At 40.1% G+C, this 25,864-nt stretch overlaps 1 protein-coding gene across 2 annotated transcripts; it reads right to left on the bottom strand.

The window, feature by feature from the left end:
- On the bottom strand, window positions 1-23,503 carry OC90 (otoconin 90). 2 transcript variants are annotated; one of them, XM_071805532.1, is made up of 15 exons: window positions 23,362-23,503; window positions 22,095-22,191; window positions 18,539-18,604; window positions 18,270-18,329; window positions 17,827-18,001; window positions 13,912-14,024; window positions 12,426-12,554; window positions 10,950-10,991; window positions 10,101-10,157; window positions 7,493-7,543; window positions 4,955-5,104; window positions 4,021-4,119; window positions 3,056-3,230; window positions 1,520-1,626; window positions 1-690 (listed from the first exon to the last, which is right to left on the bottom strand). In XM_071805532.1, the coding sequence occupies exons 2-15, from the start codon at window positions 22,138-22,140 to the stop codon at window positions 380-382; spliced, it is 1,581 nt and encodes a 526-aa protein (XP_071661633.1). In that variant the 5' UTR covers window positions 22,141-22,191; window positions 23,362-23,503; the 3' UTR covers window positions 1-379. The 2 variants fall into 2 exon arrangements, with proteins under 2 accessions (XP_071661633.1, XP_071661632.1); XM_071805531.1 differs by lacking the exon at window positions 23,362-23,503 and adding an exon at window positions 23,264-23,308.
- Between the last annotated feature and the right edge of the window lie 2,361 nt (window positions 23,504-25,864).

Genomic DNA, 25,864 nt, shown 5'->3' with positions numbered 1-25,864 from the left:
TTGGAGTAGTTGCAGATTGGTTTAATTAAAAACCTGAAATACTTCGCCACCATCAGCAAGATCCAGTCAGAACCAACTACCCAGTTAAAAAAACCAGTCTTTGATTAGAACAGCTTTTACATAGAAATCGAATGAAATTATACAGAACACTGTCAAATAATTGTTTAGGGTAATATCTTACCTAAGTACATGATCCAGGGTGCCAACTTCACTACAGTAAGGGGTTGTAGAGCCTAACATTTAATACCTAGTCTATGATTACGTCATTTATGTGCTGGAAAGCCTATGGCAGCGTGTAGAGCGATAAGGAGGAGTAAGGTACGCAGTGGCCTGCTGTGATTGTCTCCATGCCGTTTCTCATGTGCCGGGTGGTGGTTGCTTATCTTCCTTCGCGTTGCCCGGTTCTGGAGTTTCCAACAGGACGACGCATCTCTCTCTTCCCTCTTCTCAGTACGCTCCACAGTGGACCTTCCTCCTCACTGCTCTCCTCAGAGCTGGAAATCCCCGTAGCTATTTCTGTGCCAACCGCAGGCCTTTCAGAAGGGTCACTTTGACATAAGATTTTCTCCTCTTGGCACTTTTGCCTGTGTGGAAACTTCAGGCTTTCATTGTAGAATGCAGAAGCCATGCACTCGGCTGCGGTCGTGTCACAAGCACACAGTAGTTTCTCACACATGCTCCAGCCAATACCTTAAAAATAACTTGCAAAATTAGTACTTGAAAGCAGTTACAATCAGTCAATGTGTAATTTGCCATGGGTAAGTAAGCTTTTGAAAATTAAAGTTTTCAAACCTGCATTGAATTGTAGTCTCCCAATTCACCTTTAATCATATAAATATAAGCCAAACACCAAGGTGCTGGGCTGCTGAGAGTCCAGCCAGCTTTGGTTGAATGTATGAATGTAAAAGCACCACCAACTGACTTCTGTCTCCTTAGTTTGGCGAAGAGGAGACTGAGGTGTGACCTTATTAATGTTTACAAATATATAAAGGGTGAGTGTCAGGAGGATGGAGCCAGGCTCTTCTTGGTGGCAACCAATGATAGGACAAGGGGTAATGGGTTCAAACTGGAAGACAAGAGGTTCCACTTAAATTTGAGAAGAAACTTCTTCTCAGTGAGGGTGACAGACACTGGCCCAGGCTGCCCAGGGGGGTTGTGGAGTCTCCTTCTCTGCAGACATTCAAACCCGCCTGGACACCTTCCTGTGGAACCTCAGCTGGGTGTTCTTGCTCCTGCGTGGGGTTGGGCTGGATGAGCTTTTGAGGTCCCTTCCAATCCCTGATATTCTGTGATTCTGTGATTTCTCAGCCTGCCCTGGTCACATCATACATGGGATATAATAACCTTTATCTCAACTAGGAAAAAAAGCTTGGGTTTATAGTAAACTAAGATTTTGTAGACCAATTTTTTCTGTCTCCATACTCAGCTCTAGCAGCTCACAGGCGTGGTGGCATTGAGTCTATAATACTTTGATGCACTCTCATCAGGGCATGAGAAATTTCCTCAAACCCAAACTTACATTTTGGCTTGTGATCAGAACATACAACTTCAGATCTTGAATTTCTTTCTGTGTGACATCCAAGTTTCTTAACTTGTTCCATACAACAGTGGTGAGAGAAGCAGCACCTAAAATAGAGTAGATGTAAATTAAAAATACTTATTCTTCCTGCATCTCAGAGTTCTTGCTCATTATTTTTAATGCCTATTAAAATGGAGAAATTTTTGTTTTCATATAATGCAAAGATCTTTTCCATAAGGAAGAAGAAAAACATTCCAAGCTGTTCCTATTCTCCTCCTATGCATGTTCCTACCTTCACTACCTTCTTCCCAATTTTTGGTATTATATGTTTAACAATGCTGTAGTTTTTCAGGGTTTATTGTTTTAATTTAAAGATATATAATTGTAACTGTGATCTAATCCTCTGTGAGACGTGCCTTTAAGTGTCCAAATATTGTTGGCTGAAAATCTGAAAACTGCATCACAATAACCAGATCTAGTGCACTTGATCATGCTTGGACAGTCTTATTTGTGTGCGAATGTAGGAAGATTGTGAGCGTTGTATACAAAGTGCTGTACTTAGACCTGTTGTGGCCCCAACTATTATGAACCTCCACGCAGGGAGAGATTTTTAGTTGCAAGTGCGAGACTCTCAGAGCGGATTTCTTTACTTTAGTTGAATTCTCTGCATTACTCCAGAATTCCTCCTCTGTCAGCCGTGCTGTGACAGCACAGACTCGGCTGTGACAGGTCTCTTGGCTGCAGCTCAGGCAATACTTTACTCGAGGTCTCCTCTCTTCTGGAGGACAGTGCGGCACAGGTAGATGTTAAGTCTTCATAAATCACTTTCCAAACCACCCCTGGCCAAGTTTATGTCAACCCTTGTCCTCCTCTATTTCCACATACTCTTCCTTCTGCTCTATTTACATATCATTGTTCTCCTTTCATATTTTAATTAAGTTAGTAAGTCCTGTCCAAAATGTTAATGCGATAATCATTTAGGTTGGAGAAGGCTCTTGAGTCCAACCATGTGTCTTAGTGACATTAGAGTAATTAAATTAATGTTTTCAAATACATAAAGGTTGAGTGTCACGAGGATGGAGCCAGGCTCTTCTCGGTGAGAACCAATGATAAGACAAGGGGTAATGGGTACAAACTGGAACACAAGAGGTTCCACTTAAATTTGAGAAGAAACTTCTTCATGGTGAGGGTGACAGACACTGGACCAGGCTGCCCAGGGGGGCTGTGGAGTCTCCTTCTCTGCAGACATTCAAACCCGCCTGGACACCTTCCTGTGTAACCTCATCTGGGTGTTCCTGCTCCGGCAGGGGGATTGGACTGGATGAGCTTTTGAGGTCCCTTCCAATCCCTGACATTCTGTGATTCTGTGCTTTCATGCTTTATGTATTATGTGTATATTTATTTTTTTTTCCAAAACGTGTCCTAAATACAGATACATAGCTATACAAGACCCAACAAAAGGTATATTGGTCTTTGCTGGTCCATAGGTACCCCAATAACACCCACAGCTAGTGGCAGATTCTAGAGGGCCCACACCTGTCCAGTGCATCAGTAGGATAACCTTTTCCTTCTTGGCCACAGTAGCAACCATAAGACTCAAATTCCTCTGGGCATCGCTCGGTTAAGCAGAAGAGCATTTCTCCCAGCTGGGGCAGCTCCCTTTTCACTCTTCCATTTCCTCTGTCTTGCAGAAAGGTTAATCGCTCACATACTATAAAGCAAAAAAACATTATTTGACGTATTATGTTTTAACTGGTTGGGGGCGCTCCTGTGATTATAGAAGTATTTTCAGAGTTATCAGAAGCTTTTAAAGACAGCATTTTAATATTTCCAAATTACTGCTCCAGTCCATGGACTGTGGTTCTTAGAATACTACAGAGCATGACAGCAGCTGGTATTTTACAATCAGATTTTCCAGTTTGACAGAAGGCCAAGTTGATTCTTCCTGTCTCACTGTTCCTGCTCTGGGACTGCTGCTCTTCATTGGGGAGCCTAAAAAGATGGGAGAGTCTGTGATTTACAGCAGGGACAGGTCTGAAATGTCTTGGGATCTCTGTGAACTCTGGGCCAGAGCTGGAACAGACTCAGGAATGGTGAGAAGAGGTTGACTCTGACAAGACTTTGGCGAAAGGTCAGAGAAAGGAGCAGGGGAAGTTCCTTTTATTGCTTCTGCTGCTTGTAATACAAAGTAACTCAAAACGCAAGAGGAGACATTCACCGAGCTCATTTTAGATCTTATACTGTATGAAAAGTGTACTTACAAAAATTATTTATTGTTAGATTATAAGTGTTAATGATAGTACATTAGTGGAAGAAGTTAAACTGTTGGAAGCTTTTGCAGATGATGGCATCTCCTGTTCTTATAAACACCAACACATATGTGCTTGTCTAGCTGGTTTAGAATAAATATAGTCTCTATACGTAATATACATTTACCTCTTAATATAGAGGTACCTGAATATTTCATTAGATATAACTGAAAACAAAACAACTTCATTTACCTTTTACTGCAGGTTCATTGGGTTCCCTGTCAGGCGGTACCAGCTCCAGGATGATTCCAGAAGAAGTTGTGATCTGGCCATCACTTGCAGGACTTGCCTCTGGAGATGACATATGGATAGGTTAGACTTGCAAAGGTAGAACAAACTCTTCTTTCAGTATTGTCTCTGAAAGTATGTATTCTGAATCACATCAATTGGCAGTTTTCTAATATTTGTTTGATTCATAGCTGGAAGATTGTTTATTAGTGGTTAGTTAAGCCAGTGTTTGATAGTGAACTGTCCTTTCCAGTGCACTCAGTGTTGTGCACCCTGTGTTCAATGTAATCTATCCAGATGCCCCTCAGTTCCAAGAAGGACAGGGAACTGGTGGAGAGAGTCCAGCACATGGCAACAAAGATGCTGAAGGGAGTGGAGCATCTCCCTTATGAGGAAAGGCTGAGGAGCTGGGGCTTTTGAGCTTGGAGGAGACTGAGGGGTGACCTCATTAATGTTTATAAATATGTGAAGGTTGAGTGTCACAAGGATGGAGCCAGGCTCTTCTCAGTGACAACCAATGATAAGACAAAGGGTAATGGGTTCAAACTGGAACACAGGAGGTTCCACTAAAATTTGAGAAGAAACTTCTCAGTGAGGGTGACAGACACTGGCCCAGGCTGCCCAGGGAGGTTGTGGAGTCTCCTTCTCTGCAGACATTCAAACCCGCCTGGACACCTTCCTGTGGAACCTCATCTGGGTGTTCCTGCTCCGGCAGGGGGATTGGACTGGATGAGCTTTTGACATCCCTTCCAGTCTCTAACATTCTGTGATTCTGTGATTTAGGGTGAAGATGGTGTTATTCTACATATGTATGAGAAATGCTGAATACTCAGATAGCTGTGGACAGGAGTAGAGGAGTCCTGCAAGTTGGAATAGGTGTAATTCCATTTTTACTTGCCTTTTCCCTTTGTCCTTGCAGATGTTTCAGCAGGAATCTTCTCAGTGGGGACAGTTTTGACTTGCATTGAGTTGATATCTACCGGGAAGGAAGCTGGGGAGATGGTTATCTCTGCCACTGGGACCATGACTTCCATAAATCCATTCCCTTCTGAATAAGCAGAAAGAGGAAAGCGGAAGAAGACATGGAGCAACCAACAGCAAGATTTTCATTTTAGATAGCAGGTCAGAGAAATATCCTCAGGCAAAACTCGTGTGCACTGATGTTCATAGAGAGGAAAGAAATCAAAATGAAGACTGGAAAAGCAAAGAGTACCCACACTGGTCATTTCTTCACACGTCTTGCCTTTCAGAATAAAAGATGCTGATTAAAAAGGACCGGTATAACTACTGATTACTTTGTTTTATATATCACAGTATCACAGTATCACAGTATGTTTGGGATTGGAAGGGACCTCGAAAGATCATCTAGTCCAATCCCCCTGCTGGAGCAGGAACGCCTAGGTGAGGTCGCACAGAAATGTGTCCAATATGACATGCTGAGATAAACAGCTGTGCCCATTGCTGAAAATCATATGGTTTACTGATTAGTCAGCTGTCCTGAGAGATAAGTGCAAGTGAGATGATATTTGAGAGTAAATTGATAAAAAAATAAAGTGTCCATTCACATGAGGTACCAAAACTGACAGCAACAAGGAAGGTAGAAAATTATTCAACTGATGCAGAGCTTGGCAACTGAAGGATTTACTTCATTGTAACCAAGCAAATATTGAAGTGAAAATACATTGGGGACTAATAGAAACATAATTTTAAGGAGATTCTTTATCCTAAATATTAAATTGGTATTTAGTTTTAGATTATCTGAAGCTTTATTCTTGAGCAGGAATGTTTTGTTTAATTTGAGGATTACTTAAATTTTATTTCATTTTTAATCCTTTTTAATATAAAATAACTTGTAAATGAAAACACTGTTATTAAATGGGAATCAAATAGTTTCATTTTTTTTCAAAACGTCAATATGATGAGGAATGTGGCATGTGACAAACAGAAGATTTTGAAAATACAAGTCAACATGTTTTTCCACGTTTTAAAGCCTTTCCTTTTAAATTCCTTGGGTGAACTTATTAATTGGATTAAACTCAAATCTATTAAATTTGTCCCTCTGAAGTTCTGGTTTTATTATATATTGAAAATAACCTGTCATAGGATAAAAGAATAGATAAAAAAATGAAACAACTGCTAAGAACACAAGGAAGCCCATTAAAGGCTGCAGAATGGGATCAATAGCAACACACAAGTTTTAGCAGCTCAGCAAGGTGCACATTTTATGCCGCTTTGACAGTGATGTGTTGAAATGAAAGTGATTCCTATTAGATATAGGAAATAAGACTGGAGTTTGGGAAATTCTGCACTTGGCTAAGCAGAGATATTACAAATCATGTTCCAGGAGCAATGGAGACCTCCGACCCAATAAACAAATTTTCTGATACATTCAGGTTGACAGAGGAGAACATTTAGTGATTTTTGATCACTGTTTAGTGCAGCGATGCTGGATTTTTGTGTTGGGGTGGGAAACATGGGTCCTGTCCAGACAGTGTCATCAGGGTTAAAAAGTGACTACTTTCTGCTCTCCATATTCGGTGTTCTTTGACATTTTTCTGGTGCATTTTAGTCTGCCTGGACAATCCTTTCTGAGAAAAAGGGGCCACTGAAAGCTTGCAGTTCTACCAAGGTGCTCCACTTCTCGCTGTAGCCACTGGTGGGGCTGCACTCAAAGCAATAACAACTGCAAAAGCTGATGTAAATGTTAGACTGGGAAAGAATTCCATTAAATTCTATATAATAGAGGAGAGGCAAAATCAAAATGAACCCTTCTGGCAGCAGATGTTATGAATGTAATTTAAAGGACCAACCATTATATTGAAAAACCTTATGTGAAGAGGCTTTCAGAAACACTTGCATGGGGAGGGCAAATGAGTAGCTGGAGGCAACGAACAGCTAATATTTCTCAGTCTGGTTTTATTGTTTGTGTTTCTGCTATCTGACCCTGATCTAAATTCGATTCTCCAACATCCCTGTCACCATGCATGGGTTTTTAACTGTGATGCTTCCAGATGCAGCGCTGCTGTGTCAGTCAAAGGAAAAGGAAAGTCAGAGTCACTGACCTTTTATGGAGGGGATGGGGGGAGCAGGAGCTGTACCTCTGTGGTCACTTGTGGTACCTGTACAAAGGACAGTGGCATTGTGGCAGTGACCCACCTGCTCTATGTCTGCAATTCATTTCTGGAGTGACTTATACTGAAAACATCAGAAAGCTTAACCGAACATCACTATTAGCCTTGTTTTATAAAGAAGGTAATTAGGAGAAACAGGGGTGTTTGCTGCTATGCAAGTCAGCAGAAGGACTAGAGATATTTTCCAGAAATGCTGAGCTGCGTTTTTTTGCCTGTGACACCACTGAGCCTCACAAACCAAAATCTCATTTCGCTTGGAGCCAGAAGTGCCTGATTCATCAACAAAAGAATAATGAGACTCTTACCTCTGGCTTTGGAAGTCCCCAGGACCACCTCACTGGGCTCGAAAGAAATCACTGTTGAAGACAGAAAATGTAGACTCAGAAAACAAGTTGGTAGTGCAGACTCTTATGAAAAGTCGAGCTGCTAAAGAGAGATTTTTCAGCAAAGCAGGAAGACTCAGGCATTTCAGGTATAGAGATTTGCCTTTTTTCTCAGCAGTGCAATGATGATTGTAGAGAAAATGATACTGATCAAATAATCTCACTGCTGTGTTCAAATAATGTACTTTACACTAACAAAGGGGCAGCATAAATATGGTAAATTCAATAATAAATCCATTTGAGAGGCAAATACTCTAAAGGCAGGTCTAGAATCTCACTGTTGTGCACAGAATGATGCCACATTTCTTGCGAACACCTTGTATTTGCCTACGTTGAAAGTCAAGTGTGGACAGGCAGCTACAAGCCTAAATACTTCCCTAACCTCTTATTTATTTATTTATTTACCTGATAAACTTATTTTCATTTATCACCAGCTACATTTTGATAAAGTATAAGCATACATTGTATACAAAAAGTCATCTCTGCATCTTTTGGTCTATTATTAGAATGTGATGTGAGGAGGAACGCCTTCACCTTCGAATGAGTTTCTGAGTAGAACTGAGCTTTGACTTAATACAGTTCCCACAGCTGTCAATGGTGAAGCTCCTCTGGGTTTAAGTGGGGAGACAGACAGTTAAATGGTAAATGGTTCTCCAAATAGTTCCTTCAAAATCTGACTGAATATGTTATGTGATACATTTTCAGCTTTCTACAGTTGCTAATACAGGTTTTTATCGGTTGACAATATTTCGGGCCTTATGATGATGCTCTTTGGAGACCACGAGTAATCATAATAATTTTTTCAAGAAGTAAAGAATTGTCACATATGTACAAACACAGGTGCACTCACTCCTTTAGGAGTTCTCAGTTTTGTATTACTGAGCCTCCCAGAAGCAGCTGGGAAAACATGAACCAATACTGGAGCTGTTGTTACACGAAAACAAGAAATATCTGATAAAGAACCCACACCACCCTGATACACTCAGCCTACTTTTCAGATAGACACTCCCATGACTGTGGCACTTAATAATAGTAACAATAATAATAATAATAATGTAAAAGTCTGAAGCATTGTTTCTTAAAACAAAACAAGACAAAAACACAAAAAAGAAGAAGGAAGAAAAAAAAAAAAACATTTCCACATGGTTTTGCATTATTTGAGATTCACACTTAGGGCAATGACTTGCTTTGAGAAACACAGAGGACCACACTACCGCTTGAAACCAGGTTCTTGAGTTCCCAAAAAGTGCAACTTTACACCTCTCCCCACCCCTACAAAATAACGCCCGAGCTTCTTTGAGGTGAGCAGTGGTTTAGTTGCACCCATCCCGTGATCCAGTGCAGGTTCATAGAATCATAGAATAGTTTGGGTTGGAAGGGACCTTCAAAGCTCATCCAGTCCAACCCCTGCCATGAGCAGGGACATCTTCACCCAGATCAGGTTGCTCAGAGTCCCGTCCAGCCTGGCCTGGGATGTCCCCAGGGTTGGGGCATCTACCACCTTTCTGGGCAACCTGGGCCAGTGTTTCACCACCCTCATAGTAGAAAATTTCTTCCTCATGTCTAACCTGAATCTCTCCTCTTCTAGTTTAAAACCGTTGCCCCTTGTCCTGTCGTAACACACTTTGCTAAAAAGTCTTGTGCCCTTGGCATATAGGAGGTCTCCCTACATGGCAGTGTGGCTTCGCTTGTCATGGGGCCCCATTATGAGAGTGCATCAGCTAAACTGGACAGTGGATGGTCCAAGACTGGTCTCCTTCCCTATTTCATTACTGTATAATTTGGCCCTCACTTACTAGGTGTGTCCTTCTGAGCCATCCAGGGCTTCGGATGACTTCTCTCCGTGACCTCTTGTGTGGTCGTGCACACATAGCAGGTAGGAAGAGAACAGTTTTCTGGTGCTGTAGCAATGAGATTTTGCAAGCATACATTCCTAAATAAGATAGCCATTGATTGCAGCAGAAAAACACGATTGTCAGAAGAACCACTTGGCCTTGTGATTTAGGAGCTCACCTAGAAGGCACCAAAGTGAGAACTTCAACCTGGATCTCTGCATTGCAAGTAAATCGCCAAACTACTGGCTCATGTGCAGGAAACTATGCTCAGATTTTCCTCATGCTATCGCTTGATCTTGTGTAATTAAATGTTTCTCTAAAGACAGTAAATAATGCAACTGACTGTGGGTCCAGCAGTTGGCACCCACACAGCACGTCTCTGTCAAATGGCTCACCTCTGTTCCATGGAAAAAAAACAAATTAAAAAATAAAAAAAGGTCTATTTTGATTAAAATAGGTTTTGTTACAGAGTGCTCATTCTCAACCCTTGGAATACTTACTGTAAACACTGGCTGAGCGAGCTCATTGCACAAAATTGCGCCTTCTCATTCAGTCTTTAATTCAATCATCAAGACATTATATCTACTTTTATACCAGTCTTTTTAGAAGAACAGGAAGAAAGCAAACAGCTGATATTTGTATTTTGTTCTTTCAGCTTTTGGGGGGCTGGAAACAATGCACTATAAGTTGCAAACCTTCTTCCATGGATGCAGTTGCAGCCAGTGTTTTGACCGTCCCATGATGAAGGAATTCTGCAAAAATAAAAGGATTCTTAACCACAAAGACTCTTACCCAGCTTAGGATGCTCATTAAACAGGATCTTGGCATAACATGATCAAAGTCATCAGACTGGAAGTTATTTCTAAATATTACTCCTATTGTCCTTTTTGTAGGGTTATTATATGAGACAAATACAGTAAATACAATCCTAACTATTGGTAATTATGGTAACAGCATTAAAATCCTGCCTTAGTATTTATTCACTGCTGATACTAAATTCTACTCAGCAATGTACAATATACAAAAAAAGAGCCCTCAATCTCTATCACAGAGTTTCAACCTAAATGAAAAAAACTGGCTAGCAATCAGCATTCTTTAAATTCTGTTTCAACAGGTACTTAAATACATGGCTTATACTGAAGATATGAGGACAAGGATTAAACACTCAAACATAAAACTTAAATCCAGATGCTTAGCTAGGAATCTTGCTGAAGAAGGGCCTTAAATGTGCATGCAAAATAGAAAGGGATCCACTTCAAAATACATTAAAAATGCTTTTAGTGTGTTTCTTCTTATTTCTAAGTGGGATCCAGGTTTCTCTTCTGAATTTTTTCTCACAACAAAGAGACATTTGGCTTAAATTTTCCTATGCACCTGTGTAAAAGCTTTTTTTTCCTTTTCCTTTCATATTTTGACATCTCGGTAAAACTTGTATTTGCTTCTCAGAAAGGAATTCATAGCTTCCAAAATACTCATGTTATTTTTCTGAGCACCAATTTATTTTAATATATTCCAGTCAAAGAATTACAGTGATAAGGACATACCCTGCATGTGAAGTGTCGTTGTCTCCCTCTGGCTGGTTGTTTCTGAAAAGGAGAAAGCTCTCTGATAGATTAAGGTGTGAGAAGGGTGTTTGTCACTGTTTAATCTAAATAGTACAACAACAAATTAGGAGTTAATTTACATTATTCCTATTAAAGCGGAAGTTTAGGCAAATGCATCCCCATTTGATTCACATTTTTCTCTGTGATAAAGAATCTACTAAAGTCCTTTTCCTAGAAATCTGTCAGATAGTATTATTATTATTTATTTTTTTCAAAGCTTGAACTGCACAGAGCAGCTACACAGGAAGATAGTAATATGAGTGAAAACAAATAATATTTCATTCAAAGGATTTTTTTCCCATTAAGTAATACAATCAGGAGCCTAAAATTAGTGGAGCTATTCAATGAGCTAAAATTGAATCTATCATGGTCAGCAGTGGTAAAACCAGCAGGATTTTCTTGTTAACACCTAACAATTTCCCCTTTATTTGTAACGTGTTGGAACTGCAACACTTTATATGAGAGCCATCTGATCCCAGTGAAATATTACCGGCTTACACAAGACAATTTTCTGGCTTTGGTGCTGACTTTCCTGTGGCATTATATAGATGTGTATATCTGTACTTAGCACTGGGGTGTGTGACTGTGAGCCAAGGGATTAGAAAAGCTAGCATTGTTTTTCAGGTTTGTCTCAGCTGAGCAGTTCAAAGGTTCTCCCCCCGTGCTGTGCTCTGACTGCAATCCATATGAATTAAGTTTTTCATCCAGCCCTGTTGCCACAGGACAGGTGGTCAGTCTTACAAGGCTGTAATTTCAGCTACAGAGCAGAAATCGGTGTATGACAATGGAGATAAATAACCCCTTCATTTTAGAGAGGATATTAGCTTCCAGGATGGAAACCAAGTAACAGAGCAGAGTATGTCTATTTTTGCTTTTACAGGTAGATTTGCCATGATTTAAAGGAAGATTTGAACTAGCAATGTTTTGGCGTTTTGGCTTTCCTGCTAGTGACTTCATCCCAAGTATCGCCCAGTCACTCAGGCTGGCAAGAGCCTCGCAAGGTTGGCAGGAGCCTCCTGAAAGAAAGTTTCTTCATGTCTGGATGGAATTTTTGTCTCTGGCCTCCTGTCCTGACCTCACGTAGCTCGAGGAAGAGTCTGGCTCCATCTCCTCTACATGCTGTGCTAGGCACTGAGGACAGCAAAAAGATGTCCCCTGGGCCTCCTCCTCTTTCATCATGTGCTCCAGACACCTCACCAGCTCAATAATCTCTCCTGGATTTACTTCAGTAGCGCAATTAGTCCACCTTCTTCTCTCTTGGTGTTCACTTGAGTAAATGGAAAGGACTCATCAAATGGAGAATAGGACAGACTGCCACAATTAGTGCAGGCGAGCACCCAGCTACTGCTTCATTCTCCTTGGGTCAAATTTGATGCCAGCAGAAAACCTGGCAGTCGATCAGATCTTTATTATTACCTGTAACTGGAGGTGGGCAGAAGGAGACATCCAGCCCATTCAAGGAAGAGTTAATATGTGCATTCACAAAGCATTCAATGGCATCTTTGTCGCAGTTGCAGAGGAATTGTTCACAGGGATCCCCAGACTCTGGAAATAAAACAAAAATCCAGACAAGGTACTATTGAAATATGTTTTCCACCTCCTGCTTTATCTTCCCTGTAAATTTGTGTCTGCATTCATTAGTGCAATCTTATTTGTGCTGTGCTTCTTTACGTTAAATACATTCAAGTTTTATAGTTCCACACAGTTTGTTTTAGAAAAGCCATTCAATGTAGCCTGGCCAAGCTGGCTACAGACTTCTTGCCTGTGCTGGGGCTTTGCTGTGTCTAACTTTTCCAGGGAAAACTTAATCCAGTTGATACCAAGTCTGACAGTTCACAGACTTCATTACAATATTCCTCCTAACTTCCAGAAGTCATAGTCCACAAGCCAAGACCTTCATGTAAGATGTGTTTTGCTCCTCATAAAGGATATGGAACTGTTTCCCAGGAAATACTAATTTCCCACTTGAAAACCTTCTACCTTTCAGGGTTTCGAAAAACATTGACCTTTCAGAGCTGTCACACTTGTATTTCACATTTTTGACAGGGACTATTCTTTTTTCTTCCTTTTTTTTTTTTAATTTGAACAAAATGTTTTCCAATTACTAAGTATGGAAAGAGCTAGAAAAACACCACTTATGTTTAAATGCCCTTGAATCTTTATAGGCTGGCCTAAAATGCAAAAATGGTTTCAATTTGAAACAAGAAAGAAAATTGGATGGTTGGTGCGTAAACAAGCTGCCAGAGTATTGATTTGGGGATTTTGCTCCCCTTTGCTGGTATCCTCAAATCATGCTCTAGCATGTGGTTTTCTCTGTGAGCCAACACTTGCTGAAAAATTATATATAAATTAATGAGGCATTAAAGAGCCCCACCCCATGCCTGCCAGGACTGTATGAGATTTACATGGAAAAGCTCCCGTTATAACAGTACGATCTCTGCCCTCATTGGTGATACTGTCGCGTCTGAGAAGTGTATATGACTCTGCAAATGAAGAATTTAATGTTTCCAAGTATATAAAAATCAGGCCTAGAAGCTTCAGAAGCGAACAGTTTTTCAGGTCTTTCCCCATCATCCACTGTATTTTTGATGTCTGGAAATATCTCAAGCAATGCTCAATGGTCCTGCAAAGTCAGGAAAACCTCAGCAAGAGGCTCCCTGGTAGAGGAGCCTCGGCAAGTTTCTAGTTATTTGACTTCAGTTTTCCTGCCTAGTTGGGCCTTGTTGCCTCCATGGATTTATATTTCCATTCGCCCCTGAGCAGAACACTTAATCCCTTAAAAATGCACATGTGGAAGTGGTTTCTGCTTAATTGATGTTTGACTTTTGATAGATAGACCAGAACAAGCTTCTTGGTTATGGTGAGGCTGCAGTGTTATGCTCTTGCAATAGGTTAATCTTACCACAGGACAGGTTTTCAGTAGAACAGCTGACGTCTGTAGAAATCTTTGATGGGTCCCATGTGCACTCCATCTCAATTGCTTCCTCGTAGCATTTGCGGTGCTGGAAACAGCAGCTTAAGAAATGGAATAAAACAAGGTTCACAATATTTAGTTTTAGTTCAAGATCAGACTGCAATGCTTTCGTGTCACTCTTACACAAGAACATTAAAGATGCCAAAAGAGAAAAAGGGATCCTCAGTGTGGTCCCTAGACACAAGAAAGGCTGAGTACTGCTTTTCCCTGTGCCAGTCTAGTGGGATAAGTACAGCTGGATGCAAAACTCAGTGGTGGGAGCAGATCTGTATGCTGTGGGAGACCATGCTTACATATCTTTCCTGCCATGGCACCCAAATCCTTACAAGGGCTCTACAGGCGGTTTAAATGAGAAAACCACTGTCAGTGCCCAAATATCCACCCACAGCCATGTTATCTCACTGACAAACTGCCTCACAGCCCTGCGCTAGAGGTCTTGGCTCCAGCCCTGCCACAACGTTTCTCACTGCAGATTTGCAGAACTATGCAGGACCCAGAACACGTGGAGGGTTGATGTCTCTGCAATACCTCATGAATCCCTGTGTCTCATCAGGACTGTATAAATACATGTGGTTTTATGATCTGTTTCTTGTACTTTCTCGTCTATGCAACATTCAGGATCAAGATGCACCATTTAGCCAAGGGAAGAGGCCATGAAACACATTTCTCACACCAGAGTGACGCAGCTTTCTCCTACCACCACTCAACAAAGGCAGTTAGAAACCTTGTGTTTCCTTCACCCCTGCTGTCATGCAAACCCCAAATGCCTGCATGGGCGTGTTGCCTATGAATAACAATGAAAAGTCAAATAAAACAACAAGCTCTTCATCAATCCTCTCTTCTCTTCAACTGTTTTTGAGCAGGCAAGGCAGCTACTTCTATATTACAGCAACATCTGTGTGCACTGACATCAGCTGTAAATGAAAACAGTAAAACACTAGTAAAAGAGTCATCACTTACTCCATATAAAATTATTACATAAATTAAGCAGGGGTTTGCTGTTAGAATTAGATAGAAATATCCTAATTTCAGAGAAATGGACTCAGGACATAGGTCTGTTATTGAATTGCCTTTGGTCTTGACTGTGCCAAATGCAAAGATGGGGGCACTCAAAAAAAGCGCCTGCTGCCAGGAAGGTTTAACTTGTGATACACAGTATAAGGAATTGACTTTAATGAAGCCCATTTGGGTTTTTCATTAAAGACACAGTGAATGTGTTATTACACATCACCCACAGCCCTGCACGTGCACTGAACCCACCAACAGACAGGAGCAATCCTTCACTGATTAGATCAGGAGAAAACACCTGCCCTTTGCAGGCCCCCTTCTAGGCTACTCATTCACTTTCTCCCTTGCTATGTTTAAGAAGCATTTAATATTTAATCACATATTATGTGAATACTTAAAATATTTAATTTGACCTCACAACCAGGGAAGCGGTCCAAATCCTAACTACAATCAGACTTTTCACTTGGTGAAGGACATTGGTGATGAGCTTTGCTCAGGTTTGCCAGATCAGAGCTCACAAACAACATCATCTTAGCAGGCTGTGGGTAGGTTGGAAGCAGGGAGTGAAGAACTGCATGAAGATACTACACGAAGTGTGCAGCTGATGGTTGAATTTACTGCTCTTCAGCTGTAGAGGAGGTGAGTTTTCATTTGTTTCCCAGGAAATGTTGAAAAAGGCCAAGGGGTTCCTTTCCCCACTTGTTCTGATGAAGCTTTAAAGCCCGATTTCTTGCACTTCCGTGTCTCTGCTGCCTGTTAGTGGTTTTGCTCCCTGCTGTAACCTGGACTAGGAAGCCACAGGAATGTATTGAACAAAGGTGGAGGCAAATAGCATCCAACAGAGAGGCCCTGATGTTTGCTCCACACCACTACCCCTACTGTGCCTTGTTTCAGAGGTGAGGCTGAAGTTCGTAAGCTCCATCAGGAGCAGGGTTTTAAACATATAGATCATGAAATGTCTCAAGACCCACTCTTGTTTCTGCCTGAGATCTAGTGAGGTACCCACACCTGAAAGCTCCTCTAGCTGCGTAATTAATCTAATACAAACATCCTGCAGTTCTTGCTTGTTTAGAGCACCACAATTCCATTAGTACTTAATGCAACAGTTAACCACAAAATGTACTTACCTTCCCTTTGCAAGCAGAACAGTATAAGACACCGAGTGTCCTCTGGACATGCTTCTCTTTTCCCATAGATTGTGGAGATAGACTAGGCTCCTAATTTAGATGTGACAATTGACTACTCTGGGAAAAGGTTGAGCTTATGGGCACAAACATTTTCCAATGCCTAAAAAAACTATGAGATAGATGCTCAACCCTTTTTCATGGAATGGACATGGCAGTGACAAAATCCAACATTTGCAGAACTAGTTTCTAAGAAATAAAATTAGTGGAAAAATCGCAAAACTGGGAAAGACATGTAGAAGCCACATGTTTGGAGGTTTTCTGGAATCAGTGTCAGTGACAAAATAGTAATTTGTCTCCATTTAATGCAAACCGGAGCGGGGTTGCCATGCTGCTAAGGGAACCTCTCCGCAGGACTGCTAACCAATTTGTAAACACAAAGTGACTCTGTGGCCTTTTCTCAGGACAAAACAGCTGATTGATTGTTCTGTTGTTTCTGTATTTGTGCCGCTCTGCATTAAAATGAAGCTGAGTGAAACAAAAGCGCAGATGCTCAGCTCTTCAGGTGTCAATCCATTGAACTGACTTGAACTCTCATTTCAGCACATCATCACAACTGTTCAGAAAACCTTTCATCCTAAGTCCCGTGGCTTTTTTTTTCAGTAGCAGGATTAGATCTTGATTTTCCCAGCCATCTCATGATAGAAAGCGGATGGATGAATTTCCACCTAGCTACAGGCATTAGCCCTTTCTGAACCATTGCTCTCTTCACTCAGGTAATTACTACACTACGTTATTGGAAAATACTTCTTTTCTATTTAGAAATGAACGGATCTTGATTCTCTTTGAATTTGTTTTCCTACCTCCTGAAAAGCCATTTGGTTGTCCTGGCCTGAGATTACGTTTTTTCTCACAAGACCAATGAGGTTCTGGGGCAGTTTCACTCCAAAGCGCAGACTGGAGTTTGGATGGGTTCGTTCCAGGTGTGTGGTACTGGGAAGAGCCATCAAGCTGCATTGTTCTCTGTGCCTGGTGCTCTGCAGGCATATGACCTCAGCATGCACACAGGTATTTGGGGCAAGACTTAGTTAACATCCTATCTGCTGTTATTTAGTTAATATCTTATGACTTGAAGTCATACTGAGCTCTAAATTGATTCTCTTGATGCTTATATCCCTCCAGATGCCAACATTTCCATTACTTCTGTATTACACAGTTCCCGATGCCAACAATTTAGTAAACATGGACTCTGCTTTTATCTCTAGGATGGGAGTGTTCCTCTACATCGTAGCACTGGGAAATAGAAACTCTTTAGCTATAAGGAAAAAGAAGCAAGTAGATGACCACATGTTGTAGATTTTGACTACCTCAACTTCATTTCTTTCCAAGCCATGCTGTGAGGCAACTGGTACAGGGTGTTGACCCAGCAAAAAGATGGTGCTCACCAGCAGGCAGGAATAGCACAGGACAGGGGTGATAATCCAGAGCCGAAGTTATCTTTTATAGGTCACATTAGATATTTAGGTTGCGAGCGATGACTAGATTAAAGAAAGCCAGGTGTGTGGGACTTACTTCCCGAATAAATCTTCTAATTTTTTGTTTTCAACTGTTCTTAGATCATTCAGGCAAGTATTATGCTTTGGTTCATCAGAGCATGAGGGCACTGACAGCCAGTCAGGGCAGAAGATGATATCTCATGGATAAGACTTACTCATCAGCTTCATCCACGGGGAGTCCTTCCATCTCAAACCGGCAAGAGCAACCATAGTCTTCAAAATCCCTGGGGCAAAAACCAGTACGGCACTTCATTTTGTTCACAAAGTTGAGCAGGGCAGGGAAGTTAGTGAAGATGGACTGTAACCAGGTGAAGTGAGAACCCAGGCAGTCTGGAAAGAGAACAGCCATAAAATACATGGTAAACAGAGGTGAACTGTGTGTGTGTCATAAATGGGTGATGTTCATGCAAATGCGGAGCCTAAACAAGGCATTAACATGGGGGCATTGAGCAATTCTTGGCACTCAGCAGTATTTAGTATTGTGGTAGTCTTTGGAGAAATTTACAGCTTAAAAAATGCCCATTACTTTTCAGTATATAAAAACAAACTCCATGGGATTTCTGTTCAGTGCTCAAGTACAACTGGAAAACATACTTACCAAAGAATAATGTGACACTTTCCACATTTTGAAAAACTCCATTGAAGAATGTGGCATTGTCTAAATGAAAAACAAAGCCAAACACACTTCCTTTAAAAATAGAATCTGACAAGAACTGTTCCCAGACTGCCCCCAATCATTCTTCATTTGTTAAATCAGTCTGAGGTCAGAGTTATTTAGCTATTTGCTAAAAGCACACTTCCCTGGAGTATGGCTGATTCCCCACTGCCATGCAATAGTATAGAAAGTAAAGCTTAAACCATTCTTACTCAAGATTCTTTCAGGTGTGTCAAGAAGCTCTGGCAGAAATGCTGGTGGCTTCAATTCTTGGCCACCTACCTCAGCAAACAAATTTGAAAAGAAAAATATTGAAAAAAATGACAACAACATATACTTCATTATGACACACACACTGCAGGCCTTTTGAATACTTTCCTACACTAACAAACTGATATATCTAAGCTGTGAAACACTTGCTTAACTCCATCTGCACCCAGGAAAACATCAGAAACGTGACGGTAAGTCACATAGACTTCTGCTTAAAAATTAGTCCTCTGTTAACTTGAGGAATTGCTAGTGAGGATGTGGTAACTCTGGTATTCTTTGGCTCTTCTGAAGAGTAACACTCACTGGAATAATTCAGTAGAATTGTATAAAATCGGTTTAGTTGCCCAACAACCCAAACGTTTCTACTCTGTAAGGATGTGCCCTCAGATCTTGGTGAAGAGTTCAAACTGTTCTTTCTGAGTCTATATTGCCTAAAGCCTTATTACCTCTCCTATCAATCACTATTATTTCTAAAGTTTTTAATGTTTGTTTTTGTTTGTTTGTTTGTTTGTTTTCTTTTGAAGATGCTGTGGTATATTTTTCACACCTTTATTTTTTCCATTTCCCATGTCCTGAATTGGGGCAAAATCTGGTACTTGTTCTCTCCCTTTCCATTTTTGCCTTATTTTTATATTCTGCACAAATTTAGGAGACAATGTGTTTCTTTGGATTTATTTAAACTTGATTTTTTTTTTTTTTTAACGATAACAAGTCAAGGATATTTATTGGCTCAAAGATCTAAAAATTGACAAAAAAAAAGTACTGTTAAATTAATGACATAGCTTATGTCTCAGAACAACTGACATTAGAAAAACTGTCCATTTTCTCTGAAAAAGAGCTGACAATTCTCTTGCTTATCTGTTGCATTTTCTTGTGATAAATATAGGTGTAAGAGGGTAAAGTGAAGTAGCCAGTGTTTTAAATATGTCTTAACTTTATGTTTAGCAAACTATTAGGAAAAAACTCAGACTTTGTTTTAGATTATTAGCCTTCATGGAATGCCTACAATTTTTGTAGAGTGAACAAGATGTTCATGGTAAGTCATACACCTCCAGCAACTCATTTCTTACGTTTAGTGGCAGAATACGGGTATGGATTGAGGGAGGTAGGAAGGGGTGCTTCCTCTTATGTTATTCTTTTCCTGAAAGTCTTGGTCACAATGAAATCTTTCAGATGAACTGCAATCCATCAGAAGTGTCCTTCACTGCAGCAGGTCTGAGGGGAACAGGCTGCTTTCTAAACACCAGAAAAGGTTTCCCAACAAAGGCTGGTCTTTTCACAGAACTGCAACAAGTCTGTTGAAAGCTTGACAGCTATGAGGAATTCAAATTCAAGTGAAATAATGATGTGCCTTGCAAAATAAATTGCATTGACTGCTATATATTCATACACATGCTTACTAAAGAAAACCTGCCCTTTGTTTTCTAGCTTAAAGCCTTGTATTTCCTCTGCAGTCACGAGCATCCTTCCCCCAAGTAATATTCTATCAAGTGCATCTAGAGCCAGGTTTTGACACATTGCATAACACCATGACTCGGACTTGGTGTCTGTTGACAAATAGTCCTTTCAGCAAAATTTTGGAAAACATGAAAATCCCTTTGGATTGAAATAAGGCAGAGAAGAGAATGGATAAAGCCACATCACAGAATCGCTGGAAGTTGTGATTGTTTCAGCATCCTTCACTTGCACCTAGTTCTTCTCAGCAAATTTAATTTGCACACACCCAATTAACACATAAATGTTTGAAGTTCCCCTGGAATAAAAATCTCTACCACAGGGTCAGCGGCTTGGTAAACCTTTGGCTCTTCTAATCCTTTCATTGTGAAGAACGATATTTCTAATTGTCACTAAGATCAGTGAACCAATGTTTGCTAACAAGATTACTTAATATTGTTCAAATTGTGGGGGGAAAATGCTTTATGGATGAATTATTCTCTTTCTTATTTTGTAGTTATGTTTTTCAGGGCTATCAGTCCTGTGTCATTCCCTGTATGACCTATGGAAGATTGCACTGCAAAAATCAGTCCTTCAAGATTCAGAAGACCCTAGGGAGGTCAACTTCTTTTGTCTTTCTCTAAAACCTGCAAGTGACTTGGCATGTGTCCTGAGGAGACTTGTATGATACAGCAGTTCTTGGGCTTTCCATTGTATTTCTTAGCCACAGAATTTGTTCAGATGCATGTAAAAATATTTCTGGACTGTGTCTGTGATGCTGCTACCCTGACAACACTTTTCTGAAATGTTATCTGAAAAAAGCCCATCAAAAGCATCCGTGCACCTCCAATAGTTTTTTGCAATCGTGGCTAATTAAAATGTCATAATCTAGGGCATGGATGCAGCCACTATAATTCTCAGGGAGCAGAAACCTTGATCGTGCCAGGAAAAGTCAGGGTGCAGCAAATCCAACCTATTTGATTTATTGCAGGTAAATCACACTAGCTCCTCACAGAAATGCTAGTTCATGCACAGATATTTGCTTCAGTCTCAAAGCAGAGATCAGCAGAATAGATCCCACATAAATATACACCAATAATCCTTTCCAAACCTAAAAATGGTAACATTTTAAATCTTTTTGCTCAGATTGTGCTTAGCTGGGGGAAAATAATCTAAAACTGTGGAAGGCCTTTTGAGGTTTGGGGGAAATCTCTTTCAACCCGTTATGTCAGAAAACATTATGAGTATCCAAGTATTTCTGAGTGCACTAAATATTATTGATATCTATAATGCTCTTTACATCTGGGGACTGAATAGTTCTTTATTTTTTATGAGTAAATAGTGTAGATATTTTGACATTCTCTCTCTATCACTCCAGCAGGAAATGATGATGTTCTTACTGATTTCTGTTCACATAGAAGGAGTCCTATGGTTCAACATCAATATGTTTTAGCTGACGAGTTTTGTGATAGACCTGTTTCTTCAATGACTTATAACGCACGCAGCCTCTTAGAAGAGAGGCAAGTGGTGGAGTTAAAGTAGGTCAGTGCAGAGTTTTGTCTATGCCAAGGTGCTGAGATTTCTTTTCCCATTGGAAATAACCCCATGGTGTCACCAGAAATGGTGTTAAACCTTCTAAGAGCCCTTGTCGTCACCTACTCACTGCTACTCTTAATGGCATTCCTACACAGTGCATGGGCTGCAGAAATTTGATATGTTTGCCCATCCCTGTCACTGGGAAGCTCATTCACCCATGACAATAAAATCTAAAGAGTTACATGAAGACAAGAAGTCTATTCAAAGCAAAATTTGAAAGAGGAGCTTTAGCTGAACATGAGTTATATTTCAGGATGCACTGAATGGCTTGGAGAATTTAGACAATACACATGTATTTAATCAGTAGAATCTCTTAAATGTAATTTGTGATTTTTTTAGTTGGGTGTTGAACAATTAGGTTGGAGGGGACAGGAGGTCTGCTTCTAAATGATTGTTTCCAAATACATGTAGCTAAAATAATATTTAGGAATAAATGTCAAATAATAATAAAAATATATGGCCACTTACCGCTACACAAGATCATTGACATAGACACCAGCAGAATTACAATCATTTTTTATTTAATCCAAAGAAAAGAAAAAAATCACACAGCGGACTGGTATACCTGGTGAGTTAAGTAAAATATTAGGCAGAATGTTATCTCTTGAATCTGAGAGTGAGAAGACATCAGCTTAGAAAACATTTTTTTTTTTTTTTGTAGCCCAGCCATATTTCTGCTTGATGCAATGCAATTTTTACCCTTATCATAGTAAGCACATGTATTACAGTAAATATGAGCCTTATACATGCTCCAGATTTTATCAATGCCATCTTTATACTTGACTAAAAATATTTATTTTGACATTGCTTGAGATGAGTCAACAGGCTCTGCCAGAGTGTCATGGACAGGGAAAGTCCATCTACCAATAAAATGGTGTACTTCAAGTTTCCTTTGTCTTTCATCAATATTCACAGCTTACTTGACCTAACAGGATGTTTAAATAATTCTTCACATAACATTTAAATGCAGATATTGTGAAACACGCTGTAAATGAAAAGGCATTCTGGGATTACTTCTATCGAAGCCAGTTAATCTGCAATCCATTATAGCAGTTTGCTTCACATCACAAAAATCTCTCCTACTTTGTAGCCAAAAATTTTCTCTAATGAGTGTTGAGGCTGATCTGATGTATCAAAGATTTTCCTAACCATAAACACTATGTTGTTTGGAGAGCTTCAGGTTCTAGATGTGCTTGTCCTCACAGAAATGTGTATAAAGATTCATTCTGAAGGTAAAAGCCTTGCACTACTATTCATTAAATGACAGAAAATAGATTTGTTTTGAACTACAGTTACAGTTTACCCCAAATTTAGAATTATTTTCAAAGTCAGTCAGGCATGTAATATTTTACAGACAAATAAATGAACATTTATTTATCAGTTTTCAAATATGTATCTACTGTTCAGTATCTGCTTCCCTAGACACAAGATCAAATATTATATTCATTTATATTAAAAAATCTTGCAATATTTCTTCAGGAAGTGAGGTTATACGTCTAACATCTCTAAATATCTGTAGTCTACTACTCAAATCTCTTACCTGCACGTTAGTCTACAACTCCACAGTCCCAAATAGCTCATTCTACATTGGTTTCTTCCTGATTTCCATATTATAGAGTACATCTAGAAAAGCTTACCTTGAGGGATATTATTCAAAAACAGTTGGATGGAGGAGAAATGGATTTCACCAAAGTCAGTGCAATGTTATTTATACTCATTTTGATATATAACTCACCCATGTGATCACTTCCTTTATCAAACATACTTCAACATTAATTAATTAATCCTTCCATGAGATTCCTTAGAGTCATTATATCCACAGTGTATCTTAGTAACATAGCTCCAGCCATGTAAAGGGTCTATACTGAGAAGTCTATTCTGCAGGTGAATTCACTGTATAGTAACTTTCCCTAATACTCTTGGCTGTAATTAAATAACAATCATGTCATTGTTATTAATCGCTCACTAAATCTCTGGGGCATGTGAATGTGGCTTTAATAGTTTAGCAAAAGGTAGTGTTCAGTGATGAAAGATGAGTGAAAATTTATACAGCTTTTAACACTGGCATTCCTCAGGGCTGAGACGTCTGCTCTTGTCTATCCACAGTGGCTTTGATCCAAAGCTGAGTGAAATCCAGGGGAAGGTTGAGGCTATGAGCTTTGGGAAGGCTTCTCCTCATCAGGAAGGTGAACTTTTTGCCAGGGTCAGACACAACTACCCTTAAAAGATGCCATCAACAAAGGAAAACTCTCCACTGAGTTTTATCATGGAGAAGTGAGAAATCTGACAAATTCGGAATTGTAAGAATACTTACATGGTCGAAAGGCTTGGCTCCTCCAAGGCTGTGTGAACTACTTTGGCTTCAGAAAGACCTTTGACACTGTCCCCCTTAAAATACTCCTAGGGAGGCTGATGATATATGGGCTGGATGGGCCCAGTGAAGTGGATTGAAAACTGGCTGAGTGGCCCAGAGCCTCATGATCAGTGGCGCAAAGTCAAGTTGCAGGCAAGTGACTAGTGGTGTCCACCAGCGGTTAATACTGGATTCAGTCTTGCTTAACATCTTAATTAAAGATCTGGGTGCTGGGCAGAAAGCACCCTCAACAAGCCTGCAGATGACACTGAACTGCAAGGAATGGCTGATACGCCTGGAGCACCATGCCTGGTTTTGGGCTCCTCAGTATGAGACAGACATGGACAAATCAGAGACAGTCCAAACAAGGGCCACAAAGATAATTGAGGGACTAGAGCATCTCTCATATGAGGAGGTGCTGAGAGAGCTTGGTACTACAACCCAGAGCTGATTAAATTCATTCAAATAATAAAATAATCTTTGAAAAATAAAGCTTTTTCCAAAATTAGTTTTCTTTTAATGTTGTCTTTTAATTCAACTCAAAAAAAAAACAAAAAAACAAAACAGAAAGCCAAACAGACTTTAATCATTTTTCTCTTCCCTTATGTTCTTGTTTTCATGTCTTTCTTCCTGAGTTCTCAGAAAACTTAGTGATAAAACTGTAAGAAACAACACAGATTTATTTTCTTCAAATCATGCCTTCAGGCTTTAAGATGTTTTTGTGAGATTTAAAACAACAGTTGCATAATGGTGTAATTCACCCAACTTTTCACAGCAGAACTGATCCTGCCTTGGGTAAGGAGAGGTGCTACAGTGTGAGTTCTCCAGAGTGTTAAAGTACCATGCCTATATTTAATAATCTCAATTTATACATTCACTGCATCAACATTCCTATTTCTTCCACTGGCCTAACTTGCAATATCCATTGTAATTGATGCTATTCCAGTCTATCTTGCTCAACTCTCCCACTTTTATCTTTGACTTTCTATTATTTTGAGTACATATTTTTTCAGTGGAACATCAATGTGCACCAGCTGTAGTGCAAATACTATTTATTTTTGTTTTAAATATTAATGACTTGATGATGCACTTTGGGTTGATAGTAGCATCTTGTTGCTGCAGTTTACAAAATACAGGTTCATGCAATTTGTTTGGCTATGCATGGAATCATAGAATCATGTCGTTGGGAAAGACCTTTAAGATCATAAAGTCTACCTAACACTGCCAAGTGCCACTAAACCATGCCCCTGAGAGCCTCATATACATGTATTTTAAATACCTCCAGGGATGGCAACTCAACCATTTCCCTGGGCAACCTGTTCCAATGCTTGACAACCCTTTCTGTGAAGAAATTTTTCCTAAAGTCCAATCTAAACCATCCCTGTTGCAACCTGAGGCTATTTCCTCTTGTTCTATCACTTGTTATGTAGGAGAAAGAGACCAACACCCACTTCACTACAACCTCCTTTCAGGTAGTTGTAGACAGTGATAAGGTCTCCACTCAGCCTCCTTTTCTCCAGCCTAAACAGCCCCAGTTCCCTCAGCTGTTCCTCATCAGACTTGTGCTCCAGACCTTTCACCAGCTTGGCTGCCCTTCTCTGCTCTATCTCCAGCACCTCAATGCCTTTCTTGTAGTAAGAGGCTCAAAACTGAACACAGGATTATTTCCTTTTTATAGAACTGGGTTTTAATTCACCACAGGTGCATATAAGGAGAGGCATGAATCTCGATGAGCTCACTACAAATACATCACAGAGTGAGAGTACAAGAGGTGTGAACATTTCCTTGGTTGAGCTCTGCACGAGATGAATCGCTGAAGTGATGAGAGACTCTTAATTGGAATAACGGATAATCCCCCTGTGTCTAAAACCTTTCAATATCTTTA

This window comes from Patagioenas fasciata, chromosome 2 (genome assembly GCF_037038585.1).
Source record: "Patagioenas fasciata isolate bPatFas1 chromosome 2, bPatFas1.hap1, whole genome shotgun sequence".
Classification (NCBI taxonomy): Eukaryota; Metazoa; Chordata; class Aves; order Columbiformes; family Columbidae; genus Patagioenas; species Patagioenas fasciata.
The sequence above is the reverse complement of the archived record's forward strand: the minus strand, read 5'-3'. Positions and strand labels throughout refer to the sequence as shown.

Bases quoted from the DNA above. Each gene is read 5' to 3' on its own strand.
- OC90 (XM_071805532.1), bottom strand. From the start codon at position 22,140: ATGATTGTAATTCTGCTGGTGTCTATGTCAATGATCTTGTGTAGCG. The intron at 18,002-18,269 runs GTAAGTATGTTT...TTCTCTTTCCAG, and splicing joins AAGTGTCACATTATTCTTTG to ACTGCCTGGGTTCTCACTTC. The intron at 10,158-10,949 runs GTATGTCCTTAT...TTATTTTTGCAG, and splicing joins AACGACACTTCACATGCAGG to AATTCCTTCATCATGGGACG.